This window comes from Oncorhynchus keta, chromosome 3, assembly GCF_023373465.1.
Source record: "Oncorhynchus keta strain PuntledgeMale-10-30-2019 chromosome 3, Oket_V2, whole genome shotgun sequence".
Lineage (NCBI taxonomy): Eukaryota > Metazoa > Chordata > Actinopteri > Salmoniformes > Salmonidae > Oncorhynchus > Oncorhynchus keta.
In genome coordinates this window covers 1501805-1520544 of record NC_068423.1, presented here as the reverse complement: position 1 = coordinate 1520544, position 18740 = coordinate 1501805, and the positions used below count along the sequence as shown (strand labels likewise).

At 41.2% G+C, this 18740-nt stretch overlaps 1 protein-coding gene across 1 annotated transcript in view; it reads right to left on the bottom strand.

The window, feature by feature from the left end:
* The window catches only part of LOC118363666 (cadherin-23-like), a 544503-nt gene that overhangs the window by 286907 nt on the left and 238856 nt on the right, over nucleotides 1–18740 (bottom strand). Inside the window, exons 10-11 of the mRNA XM_052486131.1 lie at nucleotides 9890–10002; nucleotides 5175–5363 (exon numbers count right to left, since the gene is read on the bottom strand). Of these exons, the coding sequence (XP_052342091.1) occupies nucleotides 5175–5363; nucleotides 9890–10002 (302 nt within the window). The remainder of the gene's footprint in view (nucleotides 1–5174; nucleotides 5364–9889; nucleotides 10003–18740) is intronic.

Below are 18740 nucleotides of genomic sequence, written 5' to 3'. Positions count from 1 at the left end.
GCAACTGTTCAGGGAAGTCAAGAACCAATACACGCAGTCAGTCAGGAAAGCAAAGGCCAGCTTCTTCAAGCAGAAAGTTCTGGGACACTGTAAAGTCCATGGAGAACAAGAGCACCTCCTCCCAGCTGCCCACTGCACTGAGGCTAGGTAACACGGTCACCACTGATAAATCCATGATTATCGAAAACTTCAACAAGCATTTCTCAATGGCTGGCCATGCCTTCCTCCTGGCTACTCCAAACGCTCCATTCCCTGATCCACCTCTACGCAGACGACACCATCCTGTATACTTCTGGCTCTTCCTTGGACACTGTGCTATCTAACCTCCAAATGAGCTTCAATGCCATACAACACTCCTTCCAACTGCTCTTAAACGCTAGTAAAACCAAATGCATGCTTTCAACCATTCGCTGCCTGCACCCGCATGCCAGACTAGCATCACCACCCTGGATGGTTCCGACCTAGAATATGTGGACATCTATAAGTACCTAGGTGTCTGGCTAGACTGTAAACTCTCCTTCCAGACTCATATCAAACATCTCCAATCGAAAATCAAATCAAGACTCGGCTTTCTATTCCGCAACAAAGCCTCTTTCACTCACGCCGCCAAACTTACCCTAGTAAAACTGACTATCCTACCGATCCTCGACTTCGGCGGTGTCATCTACAACATAGCTTCCAATACTCTACTTAGCAAACTGGATACAGTTTATCACAGTGCCATTCGTTTTGTTACTAAAGCATCTTATACCACCCACCACTGCGACCTGTATGCTCTAGTCGGCTGGCACTCGCTACATATTCGTCGCCAGACCCACTGGCTCCAGGTCAACTACAAGTCCATGCTAGGTAAAGCTCCGCCTTATCTCAGTTCACTGGTCACGATGGCAACGCCCACCCGTAGCACGCGCTCCAGCAGGTATATCTCACTGATCATCCCTAAAGCCAACACCTCATTTGGCCGCCTTTCGTTCCAGTTCTCTGCTGCCTGTGACTGGAACAAATTGCAAAAATCGCTGAAGTTGGAGACTTTTATCTCCCTCACCAACTTCAAACATCTGCTATCTGAGCAGCTAACCGATCGCTGCAGCTGTACATAGTCCATCGGTAAATAGCCCACCCAATTGACCTACCTCATCCCCATACTGTTTATATTTATTTACTTTTCTTCTCTTTTGCATACCAGTATCTCTACCTGTACATGACCATCTGATCATTTATCACTCCAGTGTTAATCTGCAAAATTGTAATTATTCGCCTACCTCCTCATGCCTTTTGCACACCTTGTATATAGACTATTTTTTAATTTTTTTATTAATTTTTCTACTGTGTTAATTGTTTACTCCATGTGTAATTCTGTGTTGTCGTCTATTGACAACACTATGCTTTATGTTGGCCAGGTCGCAGTTGTAAATGAGAACTTGTTCTCAACTAGCCTACCTGGTTAAATAAAGGTGAAATAAAAATACAAATTAAATTAAAAAACCACCACTAAGCAAGGGGTACCACCAAGCAAGCGGCATCATGAAGACCAAGGAGCTCCCCAAACAGGTCAGGAACAAAGTTGTGGGGAAGTACAGATCAGGGTTGGGTTCTAAAAAAAAAATAGCAGAAACTTTGAATATCCTACGGAGCACAGTTAAATCCATTATTAAAACATGGAAAGAATATGGCACCACAACAAACCTGCCAAGAGAGGGCCTCCCACCAAAACTCACAGACAAGCCAAGGAGCGCATTAATCAGAGAGGCAACAAAGAGACTAAAGATAACCTTGAAGGAGCTGCAAAACTCCACAGCAGAAATTGGAGTATCTGTCCATAGAACCACTTTAAGCCGTACACTCCACAGAGATGGGCTTTATGGAGAGGTGTCCAGAAAAAAATATGCACGCTCAAGTTTTCAGTTTCTTGTTTGTTTCACAATAAAACATATTTTGCATCTTGAAAGTGATAGGCATGTTGTGTAAATCAAATGATACAAACCCCCCCAAAAATATATTTTAATTCCAGGTTGTAAGGCAACAAAATAGGAAATATGCAAGGGGGTGAATACTTTCGCAAGCCACTGTACACATTCATTACTATGGGACAGCTGAAACACTGTTGCAATGTCAGAGACGGATGGCAAGGTTTATACAAATCTCCACTTTTGAAAACAAAATGTTAGTCTAAATGAAATGTGAGATGCTCTCAATGCTTTTTATAGTGGACTTTATAATTTGCCTGGCTGTGCTGATGAGACAGTGGATTGCGCAGGCAGATGGAATAGAGTAAATAGGCTTTTTAACATCATAGATTTAGCCGGTGGTAACTTGTGGAGCAGACACCGGCTGGAATGTGCTTTAAACCAATCAGCATCAGGATTAGACCCACCCGTTGTCTAATGATTTATTAATTGATCTTATGCAACTCAAATATAAATAACTTCAATTTGTACTTATTGCACCCGTTACTGAAATGGTTGTTCTATTTTAAATGTTTAAGGCACTCTCATACCTTAGTCTTCTCAACTCCGGCAGTCATTCTGAATGCAGGTTGCGGGTGAATAACAATTCTAAATGTTGGTTATCCCCACTCTTGCTGGATTCCAATAGGAATTACACATCACTTTGCAAGCCATCATAATGTGACCTGCAGGCCTGATGTGGTCTGTAAACAAGGATTTTCAGGCCACTTTATTAGGGTAGAACTAGGTCATTAAAAGAAGACCTCCTAAACTATATTCAGTTGGGAACTCACTTGGTGAAGGCCACTGGACTGAATATTGAATGAATTCTACAACCATCTCTCTGTCACTAGCAAACACAGTCATGGGTGGTACTGGTAACTCTAAAATTCACACAAAAGGCACCCTGGAAAATATGCAAATAAGGTTCAACACCCTTCAGCAGGGCTATTCAAATCTGGTCCTGGAGGGCCCAAACATTTTTGGTTTGGGATTTTTGTATGGTTCATCAAAGAACCATCCCATGTATAGACGGGTTGGTTATTCAGAAACAAAACCGATGTGTGCACAACTATGGAGCAAAACAGACACCATTGACTGGTAACAACATGTAAACTGTATCTAGTCTCCAAATGTTTATTGAAAAGATAAATACATTTGCACAATGAGCACTTGTCTCTCAAATACATCGCTACAGTTGTTGGTTAGCTACTATAGCAAAGGTTTGCCATATTAGCACAGACATGACTTCAGATTCATGATTTCGACTGGCTGAGAAACGCTGCCTGCCGGTCTGTCTCGTCCTGACCCCTACACATTCACTATGGGACAGCTGGAGACAGAATTTTTAATACTGAAACAATGTTGTAAATGTCAGAGAGACATGGATTACAAGCAACATTTGCACTGAGCTAAAGGGTAGAGCTGCTGCTTTCAAGGAGCGGGACTCTAACCCAGACGCTTATAGGAAATCCCGCTATGCCCTCTGACAATAGGCTTCCAACCTATTACAGACTGCAAAGGGAAGCACAGTCGAGAGCTGCCCAGTGACATGAGCCTACCAGAGGAGCTAAATAACTTCTATGCTCGCTTCGAGGCCCGGACAAGTTCAAACAGGTGCCATTAATACAGGTAACCAGTGGAGGACAGAGGAGCCTCTTAAAGAAGATGTTACAGGTCTGTGAGAGACAGAAATCTTGCTTGTTTGTAGGTGAGCAAATACTTATTTTCCACCATAATTTGCAAATAAATTCATAAAAAATCCTACAATGTGATTTTATGGATTTTTTCTAATAATTTTGTCTGTCATAGTTGAAGTGTACATATGATGAAAATTACAGGCCTCTCATTTTTTAAGTGGGAGAACTTGCACAATTGGTGGCTGACTAAATACTTTTTTGCCCCACTGTAATTATTTATTTATGTTTTTAGAGGGAGAAAAACCAACAAACCTACAATCATCTGATGGGTCTCCCAGTCGAGGACAACACAGGTATTGAACCAGCATCTGTAGCAACACAGCTGGCCACTCAGGCGCTGTACAATGTGATTGGTTGGGAGTGGCCTACAGCACTACAGTAAGAGCCTAACAAAATGTAATAATACAAACCTTAGTGAAACAACAGTTTTAGTAAGTAATTCTGAAGTCGTGCACAATTATCTGTTTCTATTTAGGTTTGTCGGCCATTCATTGTCAAAAACACAGTAGGACCCAAAAGCATAATCAGTGCTCTAACTCCCCCTTGCGCTGGTCTGGAGCAATGAAGTGGTGACGCAGGGTACCGTACTGAACCACGAATTACCTCTAAATCCCACAGAGTAAGCTCACAACTTTTAAAGGAGGAACCACTCACAGGGCCCTATAGACACTCTTACAGGGAGGGACCTAATAGACACTCACAGGGCCCTATAGACTGGCACTCCAACACACACACAAACACTCACTCAATTTGCTCACACACACATAACATGCACATACATTTATACTTTCTCTACACAAATGCACACCCACTCACAAACAATCATCACATTAGCTGCTGCTACTCTGTTTATCATATATCCAGATGCTTAGTCACCTTACCCCACCTTATCACTCCAGTATCCATGCACATTGTAAATAAGGTATTGGAACTGACTGACGCTTTATATCATTTAGTATGCTTCCTTTTTCATTTCTTTTCCTTATTTCTTGTGTTTTTGTTCTACCTTATGTTATTTTTAGTATTATATTGTTATTGATTACTGAATTGTTGGGTTCAGAGCTTGCAAGAAAGGCATTTCACTGTACTTGTTGTGCATGTGACATTAAAATGTTAAACTTTTTAAGAAGTTTAAAATGTGAAAATTTTAAGAAGATACAACGAGCTGAAACAAGCTACCTACGATTCCATGCAAAGCAGCTTCTAGTCATTGTTGCTAGCTATCTGACGGTTCAAAATCATAAGAAAGCACACCTTCCGTCCACATCATGATGTGCGCATCATTTTTGGGATGTTGTTCGCCAACCCGTCTATGTTTCTTCAGAGACCCTAAAATGGGTTCCCCTAGCATTGCTCTCAAGATCCTTATTTGGTAGCATCTTGCACCTTGACTTTTGTGTTGAGTGAATGCTGTCATGTCAGGTCTATTGACAGGTCTTATCACTGTCACTTCCATGTCAAACTGACACTGTCAAATATAGTGATACCCTTTATTTTAAGGAATGGATGATTGGTGATGGTGACCCACCTCATCCTTGTCCTCAGCCTGGATGAAGAGGGGTAGGGCGAAACCCACCTGGGCCAGCTCAGTGATACGCACTCGGTACTCGGAGCTGTTGAACTTGGGCGCGTTGTCGTTCTTGTCAATCAGCAGTATGGTGAAGGTGGTCATCACCGAGGCATCCGTCGGGCTACGGTCATCATTCAACTCCGTGCCCTGAGGGACGAATAGAGGAGGAGAAAGGGGGAGAGGGAGGGAGGTAGGGGAGGAAGGAAGGAAGAGGGGAGTATGGAAGGAGGACGGGCAGAGAAGGCAGGCAGATAAGTAGAAGTACAATCATTAATTTCCAGTGTGAACGAGAGACCTAGAGAGAAAGATAGAGATAGTATGTGGTAGGGAAAGGGAAAGGGGAAATGCATATCTTATAAATATATTCAATTTTTGGGGGGAATATTTTCTTTATTTTGGTCTATGAATTTTCTCCTGGTTTGCTGTAATGGTTGATTTCAATTACGAATAAAGATCAAGGTTGGAATATATTATCCAAAAATATTTGATGGAATTCCCTGCTCTCATCATATTACCAACGTTCTTAGAAAAAGTCTTCATAAAGGGTTCGTTGTTGGATGAAAAGGTTATATCCGGAACCATATAGTGTTCTTCTAAAGGGATAAGCTGAAGAACCCTTTATGGTCGGTCGCACGCACGCACGCACATGCCAAAATAATGGAAACATAAGTAAATGAGGGATACAAAGTATATTAAAAGCAAGTGCTTCCACACAGGTGTGGTTCCTGAGTTAATTAAGAAATTAACATCCCATCATGCTTAGGGTCATGAATAAAAATGCCATTGTGTTACCTGCCATGGCTATGCCCCCATAGGATGAAAATGCCCCCATCCACAGGACACGAGTGGTCACTGAATGGTTTGATGAGCATGAAAACGATGTAAATGATATACTATTGCCATCTCAGTCACCAGATCGCAACCCAATCGAACACTAATGGGAGATTCTGGAGCTGTGCCTGAGACAGTGTTTTCCACAACTATCAACAAAACACCAAATTATGGAATTTCTCGTGGATGAATGGTGTCACACCCCTCCAATAGAGTTCTAGACACTTGCAGAATCCAAGCCAAGGTGCATTGAAACACCATATTAAGACACTTTATGTTACAGGAGTCAGCTATACCATGACATTTGAAATCCTTAAATTAATAAAACAACTTTAGAATGTTGTGTTTATGTACGGCGCATTGAGATACTGCTGCTTTAAAATATATATATATATATATTTAACTTTTATTTAATTAGGCAAGTCAGTTAAGAACAAATTCTTATTTACAATGACGGCCTACCCCGGCCAAACCCAGACAAAGCTGTGCCAATTGTGTACCGGCCTATGGATTCAAAGCAGGGACTGTAGTAACGCCTTAGACCGCTGCTCCCGAGTACATTGTTCACTATAGCCTACAGTTCTGAGGATGAATAAAGTGATTGCTTTATTTTCTTTTTATTTCATGGGATATGGGTTGCGTTTCACATGAAAAGGCATTTTACTATCATTGCTAGCATATTTAGCCCAGTATTCAATTTTCCCCACTGCAAATAGTGATTACCCTACAAGCATGCACCAACAGAGGGTCCACAAGACCTGACAGAGATCAATGCAAAACACTACCCAGAAAACCTTTTTTAAAACAGAATCAGTTCTATGACGAACATTAGACTTCTGTTTTTTTTTTAGTTTAGTTTATTTTATTTTTACAGGGACAGTGCACATTAATCAACGTTTCAGTAAAAGTGCCGGTTTTAGCCAGCCGGCTAATTTTCAACCGCAGTCCCTGGGCAGGTTATTAAAAAAAATTACAATACAGACAATAGCACCATAGACATAGCAACATAGCAACATAGGACAAGCAAGACATAGCATACAGACAGAGCAACATAGGACAAGCAAGACGTAGCATACAGACAGAGCAACATAGAACAAAAAGCAGCAAGACAAAATTCATAAAAGCAACCAAGTGTTTCCACACCTCACAAGCTACAGACAACAGACAACATGGAAAGCGGCAACACACAGCTAGGGACCATGTTCACAAATCTGATTGACCTTTAGCCATGTCTTCAAGCATTTTGTGAAAGTGTGATATGTGGTGCAGTTATGTGTGTCTGATGGCAGTGTATTCCAGACATGGGAAGCTCTCACAGAGAATGCAGATTTACTAAAGGTGCTTTTCCTTAGGGGAACTATACAGTCACCTCTCATGGCAGACCTTGTGGATCTGCTGCCATATGTCTGGGTTTTCTGTTTAACAAAAATATTGAGTGGAGGGGGAGCCAGGCCATTAAGGATCTTGAATACAAGACATGCGTCGGTGTATTGCACAAGATTTTCCCAACTCAAGAGCTCATGTTTTCTAAGGATGTGACAATGATGATGGCTATTGGGCTTCCTATCAAGCACTTTGAGAGCCTGTTTGTAGACAGACTGAATAGGTTTTAATGTTGTACAGCAAGCTTGGGCCCAACTAGTCAAGCAGTATGTTAAGTGGGGGAGTATCATAGATTTGAAGTACAGTTTTGCTACCTCTGTAGTCAAACAATTTTGTATAAATCGGAAATTAGCTAGATTGAATTTAGTTATTTGAATTACCTTTTTCACATGCTTTTTAAAAGAGAGGTTGGAATCAAGTATGATGCCAAGGTACTTAAAATCGGATACCACCTGGAGCTTCTCCCCTGACACATAGACATCTGGCTCAGTAGCATCTGTTGCCCTCTTTGTAAAGAACATGCAAACAGTTTTTTTGACATTGAGATGCAAACACGAGTCACCATTTGTAACCTGGACCATTACAGTAGTGAGTTCTTGTGCAGCTTGTTGTTTGCTCTTTGCATGCACATATATCACTGTATCATCTGCATACATTTGAACTTCAGACCCAGTACATACAGAAGGCAGATCATTAATGTACAGGCTGAACAGGAGGGGCCCCAGTATTGACCCTTGGGGCACGCCCACATCATAGCTACGAGTGGGCGACAGCTCATTGCTCACTCTGACACACTGAGTTCTGCCTTCAAGGTATGATTTCATCCATCTCAAGGCATCAGGGGAAAAGTTGAACTTGGACAATTTTCTGATGAGAATCTCATGGTTAACAGTATCAAAGCCTTCCTTAGGTCCAGAAACACAGCCCCAACAGCACCCCCTTTGTCCATCTTGGACTTCACATTTTCAGAAGAAAGCAGTTGGCCGTTTCTGTGGAGTGTTTCGCTCTGAAGCCAAACTGCATGGAGTGTAATGTGAAGGGGCTGTTGTTGAGGTGGGCAATCAGTTGTTCTGCTACACACTTTTCAACAACCTTTGACACCACAGGTAGTATACTAATGGGCCTGTAGTTACTCACGTCAGCAGGGTCGCCTGATTTAAAGATGGCCGTTATTATGGCCGACTTCCATACCCTTGAAACACACCGAGACCAATAGATGTGTTGGTGACCTTAGTAATGGGGCCAATGAGTGACTCTTTGTAGTTTTTAAGAAAGGTAGAGTCCATCCCAAACACATCTTTGGCTTTAGAGTTCTTTAGTGAGCTAATCACCTTGTTCACCTTTGACTCAGAAACCTCCCTTATGATGAAGACAGGTTGAGTGTCATTCACTAGCACTGAGCCCAATAAATCAGTGGAGGGGTTCTGTGTCAGTACCCTGACAGAGTCAATAAAGTAGGAATTGAAGGCTGTTGCTATTTCGACTGCCTCCTGTGTTAGATTGTTATTCACCATGATTTCTAGTCTTTTTGCAGTGTTACTATGGTCTTTCCCTGTTAACTTTTTTAGATTCTCCCATATCAATTTAGAATTTCCCTTTGCTTCACCAATTATGTTAATAAAAAAGTTTTACTGTTGCTGTTAGCCTAGGCTACTGTTAGCCAAACGCTACCCCTATAGCACCCTGAAAACAACTGCACTCTCTCTGTCTGATGTTGTGGCATTTCGCATCATTCTGATTTGTAAAGCGAATAGAGTATTATTATTTATTTTTTTAATATTCGGATAACCACCCCGAAAATATTATTTTATTGTGAAATAATTTCAAATAAGTCATCTCTAACACACACACACATGTTTGAAACACAAAAACATCTTTCAGTTTGTCTAATCCGGAATATTTTTGTACAGGTCATTTATCTATTTGTGAGTCTAAAGCAGACTACAGGTTCTGGAGGAAAGCAGTCATCAACTAGCCTCGTACTACCACACTGATCTCGCGAGCTTAGATACATATGTTTTGTGAAACATATTTTTGTAAGCTCGCGAGATCAGTGTGGTAGTACGAGGCTAGTCATCAACATTCACTCTGACAAAACTGGCCTTTCACCAGAAGTCCCTCCACCTGCTCCCCACTCTGAAATTGATAAGAACATCTATTCCTTCATCCTCCCAGGTTGTTCCCAAGGAAGACTAGCTGTTCTCTGTCATAACATGCCTCAGGTTGGGGTGATGAAATGCACAACTGGAAGATTATACCTCACCTCCCAACGCCTTGAATTAAGTATTGATGATGTATTCTATACTGTACCAGCATACTGTATTCAGAATATATGTACTGTGTGTAACTGTGAGGGTTTACAACTAAATAAAATGTAGAGTTGGTAGTGTAGCTATATATGCTTAGTTTGGGTCTCTCATTACTCCCAGGCCTAAACACAAACACAGACACAGACAGACCTTGACGGTTAGAGTGAATCCGGATGAGTAGAGGGGGTTCTCTCTGTCCAGCTGTCCATTCACAGTCAAAGAGCCACTGATGTAGGCCAGAGCAAATATGCTGTTGGTGTTGCCTGGAGGAATGAGAGGAGAGGCGGAAAGTGGGAAAGGAGAGGGGGAGAGTGAGGGAGAGAGGGGAGAAGATAGGTAAGGGAGGAGAGAGAGAAGAATATTAATGTAGAGGGTGAGAGAGGAGGGAATTGATGGGAGAGAGAGGAGAGGGAGAGAGAGAGAGAGAGAGAGAGAGTCAGTGATCCTCATCAGGTAAATTATTAAACATGCCTATTAGGTAGAGGTATCCATAGGACTAGTAGGCCAGGTGGAGGTGCTCTATGAAGTGTTTGTGTGTGTGTGTGACGGAGTGTCTTATATAATACAGTGGCTGGCCCATGCTATAGTACTATCTCTCTACCAGTCCAGGGTTCCCCTCTGACCTCTGTCCACCTGCATCTTTTTATCTAATTTGTCAGTCTGCTCTCTGCTCTTCACCTCCATCAGCCTCTTCACTTCTTCCATGGTCCTGTGTGGGTCAGTTGGTAAAGCATGGCGCTTACAACACTATGGTTGTGGGTTTGATTCCATATGGAAATGTATGCATGCACTACTGTAAGTCGCTTTGGCTAAAAGTATCTGCTAAATGTTCAAAAGTAGTGCACTATGTAGGGAATAGGGTTCTTACTTGGGACTCATTGCATTGTGTGTTGACTGCTTTCAATCCACTAGAACAATTTCAGTGTGTGTGTATCTTCCACAAACTGTATCTCTCTTTCTCTCTAGCTCTCTCGTTCACACTGGAAATTAATTATTGCACTTATCTGCCTGCCTTCTCTGCCCATCCTCCTTCCAAACTATCCAATCTCCCCCTTTTTATACTAATTAGCAAACCAAAATTGGTTATGTGAAAGTTTTCATACCACAAAAACTCACCTGTCGTGCTTATGATTATAGAATATTTGTATAAAACATTTGCCTGATGTTGCAAGAATGTTCCTGGAAATAACATTTAATCTCTCTTTAAAGGTTCCCAGATTGTTTCATTAGGTTGTAGGAACAGTTTGGTGAGAACATTGTGGGGACATGACAAAATATATGTTCCCAAAACACAAAAACTACCCAGTTGTGTGGATGATTCTATGATTCTAAAAAGCATTCATCTTCAACAACATTCAACAATGTTCCCAGACAAGGCCGGTCCTGGAATTTCTGTCACCCTAGTCGAGACAAGAAATTGCCGCCCCTACAAGAATAGTCCCGGTAAGCAAAATGACATTGAAATGACGTCTAAAATACGTATTTTTCCAGACGTTTGAAAAGTTAGGTTCATTTTCGGTTCTGAATGAAAGTTGAAAATATGTCATTTATAGACGTCTCTGATTTGTTTAGATTTGGTCCGGACCAATCAACTATGTCCGTGGAAATACAGGCTGGTCTGGACTGCACCAAAAAAATAAGTCCAAAAAGCGTTAGCATTGGTCCGTGCTTACTGAGGACTTACTGAGGACAGAAGATGCCCAGGACAATTTTTTCATACCCACCCTTCAGCTTTTTGCTAGAATTAATGGTGGGGAGAACACTTTGTTATTGGCACTTTAATGTTGCAAAAATATTATTGTGACATTCACTAAGGTTGCACAGAACATCCCCATAATGTTCAACAAGTTCAAAATGTCTGTTTTTATGATGTTCATAGCACATTAGTTTTTGGTTTAACATAATATCCCATTAATGTTCACGCAATATGCACTTGACAATATCTTGGAGTTATTCAGAACATTTCAATAACATTTAGAAAATGTTGTATACTGAACAAAGCTATAAACACAACATGTAGTGTTGGTCCCGTGTTTCATGAGCCAAAATAAAATATCCCTGTTTTCCATATGCACAAAAAGCGTATTTCTCTAAAATGCACAAATTTCTTCACATCCCTGTTAGATAGCATTTCTCCGTTGCCAAGGTAACCCATCCACCCTGACAGGTGTGGCATATCAAGAAGCTGATTAAACAGCATGATCATTACACTGGTATACCTGGGGACAATAAAAATGTGCAGTTTTTTCACACAACACAATGCCACAGATGTTTTGAGGGTGCATGCAATTGGCATGCTGACAGCAGGAATGTTAATTTATCTACCAAAAGCTGCCTCCAACATCGTTTAATTTGGCAGTATGTCCAACCGGCCTCACAATCGCAGACCACGTGTAACCTTGCCAGCCCAAGACCTCCCCATCACCTAATCATACAAACGCAACCATACTTTTAACACTTCATATGTGGAGTTTGAACCTGCAATGTTTGGTTCCCACCCCAGGGATTTTATCCTCTGCACCACCAGGGAAGCTTAGACAGGGAAATAATGTTAACATGGTTCTTCACTATCACTTCACCCATCCTCTTTATATGCTACATACTTCTGGGCTCATATTTACAAGGTATCCAAGACTATGAGTGCTGATCTAGGATCACTTTTGTTTTTCAGATCATGAACGTTGTATAATCATCCACACAACTGGACAGTTTTTTTTGTTTTTTGGGAAACATATTTTGTGATGTCCCCACAATGTTCCAACTTGACTGTTGCCATAACCTAATGAAACATTCTGGGAACCTTTAAGGAACAGACAAAATGTGTTCTGGTAACATTCTAGCAACATCATACAAATATTTTATACAAACATTGTATACTCATCAGCACGACTGGGCAGTTTTTTAATGTTCTGTGAACCTACACAGAACCAATTTTGGTTTGCTGGGAAAACATGAATGGTACATTATGTTATTCCGTTACCTGGAAACCGAATGAAAACTTTGGGGGAATGTTGCAGATATTGTGCACAACAATTTAGTAAATGTTAGGACAACATTGCAATATTTCATTTAAAACTTTTTTTAAGAAACAATTAATTGTTATCAAAAACATTCTGTGAATGTTATAAAATCAAACGAGATATTTGTCACATGCACTGAATACACCAGGTATAGACCATACCGTGAAATGCTTACTTACAAGTTTATTTATTTGATTTATTTCACCTTTATTTAACTTAATCGGGATAGGGGGCAGCATTTTCACTTTTGGATAAATAGTATGCCCAAATTCAACTTCCTGCTACTCATCCCCAGAATAGAAGATATGCATAGTATTAGTAGATTTGGATAGAAAACACTCAGAAACTTCTAAAACTGTTTGAATCATGTCTGTGAGTATAACATAACTTATGCTGCAGGCAAAACCCAGAGGACAAACCATTCAGATATGTATTTTATGTTCTCTGTCTATTCAATGAGTTTTCATTGGGAAACTAGATTTCTAAGGGACTTCTTTGCAGTTCCGCTTCCACTGGATGTCACCAGTCTTTAAAAATTGGTTGAGGTTATTCCTTTGTGTAATGAAGAAGTATGGCCATCTTGAATGAGTGTCATTTGAAGTATACTTTTTGAGAGAGGCTCTTGACTCAAAAAGTAGCATCAGTTTGTTGTCTTCCTGTATTGAACACAGATAGTCCCATCTTCAATTTGATTGATTATTAACGTTTAAAAATACCTAAAGTTGTATTACAAAAGTAGTTTGAAATGTTTTGGCAAAGTTTACAGGTAACATTTGAGATATTTTGTAGTGACGTTGCGCAAATTGGAAGCTGTGTTTTTCTGGATCAAACGCGCCAAATAAATGGACATTTTTGATATATATCGACGGAATGAATCGAACAAAAGGACCATTTGTGATGTTTACGGGACATATTGGAGTGCCAAAAAAAGAAGCTCGTCAAAGGTAAGGCATGATTTATATTTTATTTCTGTGTTTTGTGTTGCGCCTGCAGGTTTGAAATATGGTTTCTCTCTTTGTTTACTGTTTTGCTATCATTAGATAATAGCATCTTATGCTTTTGCAGAAAAGTATTTTCAAAATCTGACAGTCTTCTGGATTCACAACAAGTGCAGCTTTAATTGGTATCTTATATGTTTGATGTAATGAAAGTTTGAATTTTATAGTATTTTATTTTAATTTGGCGCTCTGCATTTTCCCTGGCTCTGGGCCAAGTGGGACGCAAGCGTCCCACCTATCCCAGAGGTTTATTTAACCAGGTAGGCTAGGCCAAGATAAAGCAAAGCAGTTCGACACATACAACAGCACAGAGTTACACATGGAATAAGCAAACATACAGTCAATTTTTTGAAACCGCCTCATGCCAATGACTCCTTATATGGCTGTGAATGAGCTACGAATGAGCTTACGTTTTCCATGCATTCCCCAATGTGTCCACAGCATTGTGACATCTTTTTAGGCATTTCCATTGGACAATAGCTGTAAGGGACCATATTTAGCGAGTGGTCACATGGTGTCTCCCGGAGAAAATCTTGCGTAAAATACTGAGGTAGCCATTTTTCCAATCGCTTCTTATGAGAAACCAATTGCCTCGATGGATATATTATCGAATATATATGTTAAAAACACGTTGAGGATGGATCCTAAACAACGTTTGCCGTGTTTCTGTCGATATTATGGAGCAAATTTTGAAAAATGTTTGGCGTTATAGTTGAAGTATTTTTTGGTCGATTTCTCAGCCAAGCATGATGAACAAACGGAAGCTTTTTCGCCTACAAAAATATTATTTTTGGAAAAAAGGAAAATTTGCTATCTAACTGGGAGTCTCCTGAGTGAAAGCATCTGAAGTTCTTCAAAGGTAAATGATTTCATTTGGTTGTTTTTCTTATTTTTGTGAAAATGTTGCCTGCTGCCAGCAGAGCCTAGCAAAGCATTATGAAATGATAAACTTACACAAATGCTTGTCTAGCGTTGGCTGTAACGCATATTTTGAAAATCTAAGATGACAGTGTTGTTAACAAAAGGCTAAGTTTGTGTTTGAATATATTTATTTCATTTCATTTGCGATTTTCATGAATAGGAAAAGTTGCGTTATGCTAATGCACTTGAGGCTATGATTACGCTCCCAGATACAGGTTTGCTCGTAACACGCCCCCCTCAAAGAGAGAGACGCAGCTTAATGGGAGCTCTCACATTTTCAACATGTTTTTTACAAAAGGATAGATTTGGAGTTAGATAAACTTGGATTTTTCAGAAGCTACATACGCAGGATGCTACCCTCCACAACATGGCCTTTGCTCCAGATCAAAACTCCAAACCTACAACTTCATTTTGACCAAAATTTACCGGAGAGATTACTGCTTCCAAGGTGTTATTTTTCCAAGCTATGAGAGTGCTCTAGCCAACAAACAGCAGAGACCTGAGGACACCATTCCAACCTTGAACTGAACCAGATACAAATTCAATTAGCACTAAGGTGTGAAGTAAAACAAGTGTCGGGAGTCTTTGAAGCGTCCTCTGAAGCCCCCTCCTGCTGTTCCAAGACCATTCACTGGCATTTTCTACAAGAAATCAGCCTCCAGAAATAAAAGCTTCTCCCAAGTGGGTGTGACACCTACTCCAATTGCCTGCTGCCCTTCTGCTTGGATACCACCTGGCGATCTGTTCACCGTCTGCCCTGGCCTGTCTCCCCTGTCTGGTATTGGGACATCCATTACCATTATAAATCAGCACTGCAGAGCTCTCCCTGTACTATGCCGTGCCTTGATTGTATTACTGTTGATGATATCTGGAAATGTGCATGTACACCCTGGCCCATCTACAGTTGCTAGCCCCAATTCTGCTGTCATAAAAGCCTGGGGTTTCTGCACGTTAAAACTAGAAGTGTATTACAAAAATGGATCAATTGAAAGTGTTGGTTCACAGCTCCAATCCAGATGTGTTGATCTTTACTGAGACATGGTTAAGAAAGAGTGTTTTGAATACTGTTTCTGGTTCTAAACTTTTTTTTTTCGCAAAGACAGATCTTCCAAAGGTGGGAGAGTGGCAATCTTTACCAAGGATTACCTTCAGAGCTCGGATGTTTCCACCATGTCTGTCCCCAAACAATTGCATTTGCTGGTTTTAAGCATTTAAACTTTCAACTTGATCCCCTCTGTCGAAGACGTTTGGACCTTCTTTTTTGATATTTTCAGCGGTATTGTGAAAAAAACATGCACCCATAAAGAAAATGAGAATTAAAAACAGGTTCAGCCCCTGGTTCAACCGTGATCTTGCAGAGTTGCTCCACCTCAAGAATTGTTTGGCGAAATGCTCGGCACACACATACTCAAGTTGACTGGCTATCATTCAGGAAAATGAGAAATAAGTGCACTCAGGCTATCCGGAAGGCCAAAGTTAGTTACTTGAAGGAGCAGTTCTCTCTCTCTGTGGGTCTAACCCCAATAAGTTCTGGAAAACGGTTAAAGACCTGGAGAATAAACCCTCCTCCCCTCAGCTGCCCATGTCCCTTAATGTTGATGATGTGGTTGTTACTGACAAGAAGCACATGGCTGAGCTTTTCAATTACCACTTCATTAAGTCAGGATTCCTATCTGACTCAGCCATGCCTCCTTGCCCGTTCAACATTTCCTCATCTCCCACCACTTCTAATGCGACTATCGCGATGCTTCTCCCTATTTTTCCCCTGCTCCGCTACAAACTTTCTCCCTGCAGGCAGTCACTGAGTCTGAGGTGCTAAAGGAGTTCCTTAAACTTGACCTCAAAAAACATCTGGGTCAGAGGTCAGATAGTGTAGACCCTTTTCTTCTGTAAGGTTGCTGCCACTATCATCGCAATATACACTATCAGTCATAAAATCTGCTGTCTCAGCCACTGCATGTCACCAAGGGAGTACCCCAAGGCTCAATCCTAGGCCCCACACTCTTCTCAATTTACATCAACAGCATAGCTCATGCAGTAGGAAGCTCTCTCATCCATTTATATGCAGATGATACAGTCTTATACTCAGCTGACTCCTCCACAGATTTTGTGTTAAATGCTCTACAACAAAGCTGTTTCCGTGTCCTAAAAGCTTTCTCTACCCTTAACCTTGTTCTGAACAGCTCCAAAACAAAGGTCATGTGGTTTGTTCAGAAGAATGCCCCTCTTCCCACAGGTGTTATTTACTACCTCTGAGGGTTTAGAGCTTGAGGTAGGCACCTTATACAAGTACTTGGGAGTATGGCTAGACGGTGCACTGTACTTCTCTCAGCACATATCAAAGATGCAGGCTAAAGTTAAATCTATACTTTGGTTTCCTCTATCGTAATCGCTCCTCTTTCACCACAGCTGCCAAACTGACCCTGATTCAGATGACCATCCTACACATGCTAGATTATGGAGACATAATTTATAGATCGGCAGGTAAGGGTGCTCTCGAGCGGCTAGATGTTCTTTACCATTCAGCCATCAGATTTGCCACCAATGCTCCTTATAAGACACATCACTGCACTCTATACTCCTCTGTAAACTGGTAATCTCTGTACACCCGTCGCAAGACCCACCGGTTGATGCTTATTTGTAAAACCATTTTAGGCCTCATCCCCCCCTATCTGAGATATCTGCTGCAGCCCTCATCCTCCACATACAACACCCGTTCTGCCAGTCACATTCTATTAAATGTCCCCAAAGCACACATATCCCTGGGTCACTCCTCTTTTCATTTCGCTGCAGCTAGCGACTTGAACAAGCTGCAACAAACACTCAAACTGGACAGTTTTATCTCAATCTCTTCATTCAAAGACTCAATCATGGACACTCTTACTGACAGTTGTGGCTGCTTTGTGTGATGTATTGTTGTCTCTATCTTCTTGACCTTTGTGCTGTTGACTATGCCCAATAATGTTTGTCCCATGATTTGTGCTGCTACCATGTTGCTACGTTGTGCTGCTACCATGCTGTGTTGTCATGTGTTGCTAACTTGCTATGTGGTTTTCTTAGGTCTCTCTTCATGTAGTGTTGTCTCTCTTGTTGTGATGTGTGTTTTGTCCTATATTGTATTTATTTATTCATTTTAATCCCAGGCCCCTGTCCCCGCTGGAGGCCTTTTGTCTTTTGGTAGGCTGTCATTGTAAATATGAATTTGTTCTTAAATGACTTGCCTAGTTAAATAAAGGTTCAATAAAATCAAACAAATGATCTAACAATGCAGTTCATGTAATAGAGTTAATATAGTATTTACTAAATAAACGTACATAACAAAAATGACATAACATAAAGAGGCTAAATACAGGGGGTACCGGTACAGAGTCAAAGTGCGGGGGTACAGGTTAGTCGAGGTAATTTATAAAGTGACTATGCATAGATAATAAACAGTGAGTAGCAGCAGTGTGAAAATTAATTATTAATTGTTCAGCAGTTTTATGCTTTGGGGGTAGAAGCTGTTAAGGAGCCTTTTGATCCTAGACTTGGTGCTCTGGTAGCGATTGCCGTGTGGTAGCAGAGAGAACATACTATGACTTGGGTGACTGAGGTCTTTGACCATTTTTGGTGCCTTCCTCTGACACAGCCTAGTATATACAGTAGGTCCTGTATGTCAGAAAGCTTGGTGAATACTTTTGCAAGGCACTGTATATTCTGTTCTACCCTCAGAATTGACAGAAGACCCCATGGTCCTGGCTGTTGCTGTGTGCTGATTGACCAGCAGGAGTGGGTAGTGGTGGAAATGGTGAGGGCCAGGAATGACATACGGCTGTCTGAAATAAAGCAAGTCATTGAGAGGAACGATGACACCTTTGCTAATGTGGCATTCATCAGCCTATCAACAACCAGGAGCAGAGGGTTCTGGACTGGGGAGGAGATACTGGAAGGAAAGGGACCCTGGGCCAGGCTGGGGAATATCACCGCCCCAAGGAAGATCTGGAGTTAGCGAGAGCTGAGCGGCGGCGATATGAGGTAAGGCAGCGCAACAGGCATGAGAGGCAGCCCTGGGGGGGGTGGCAC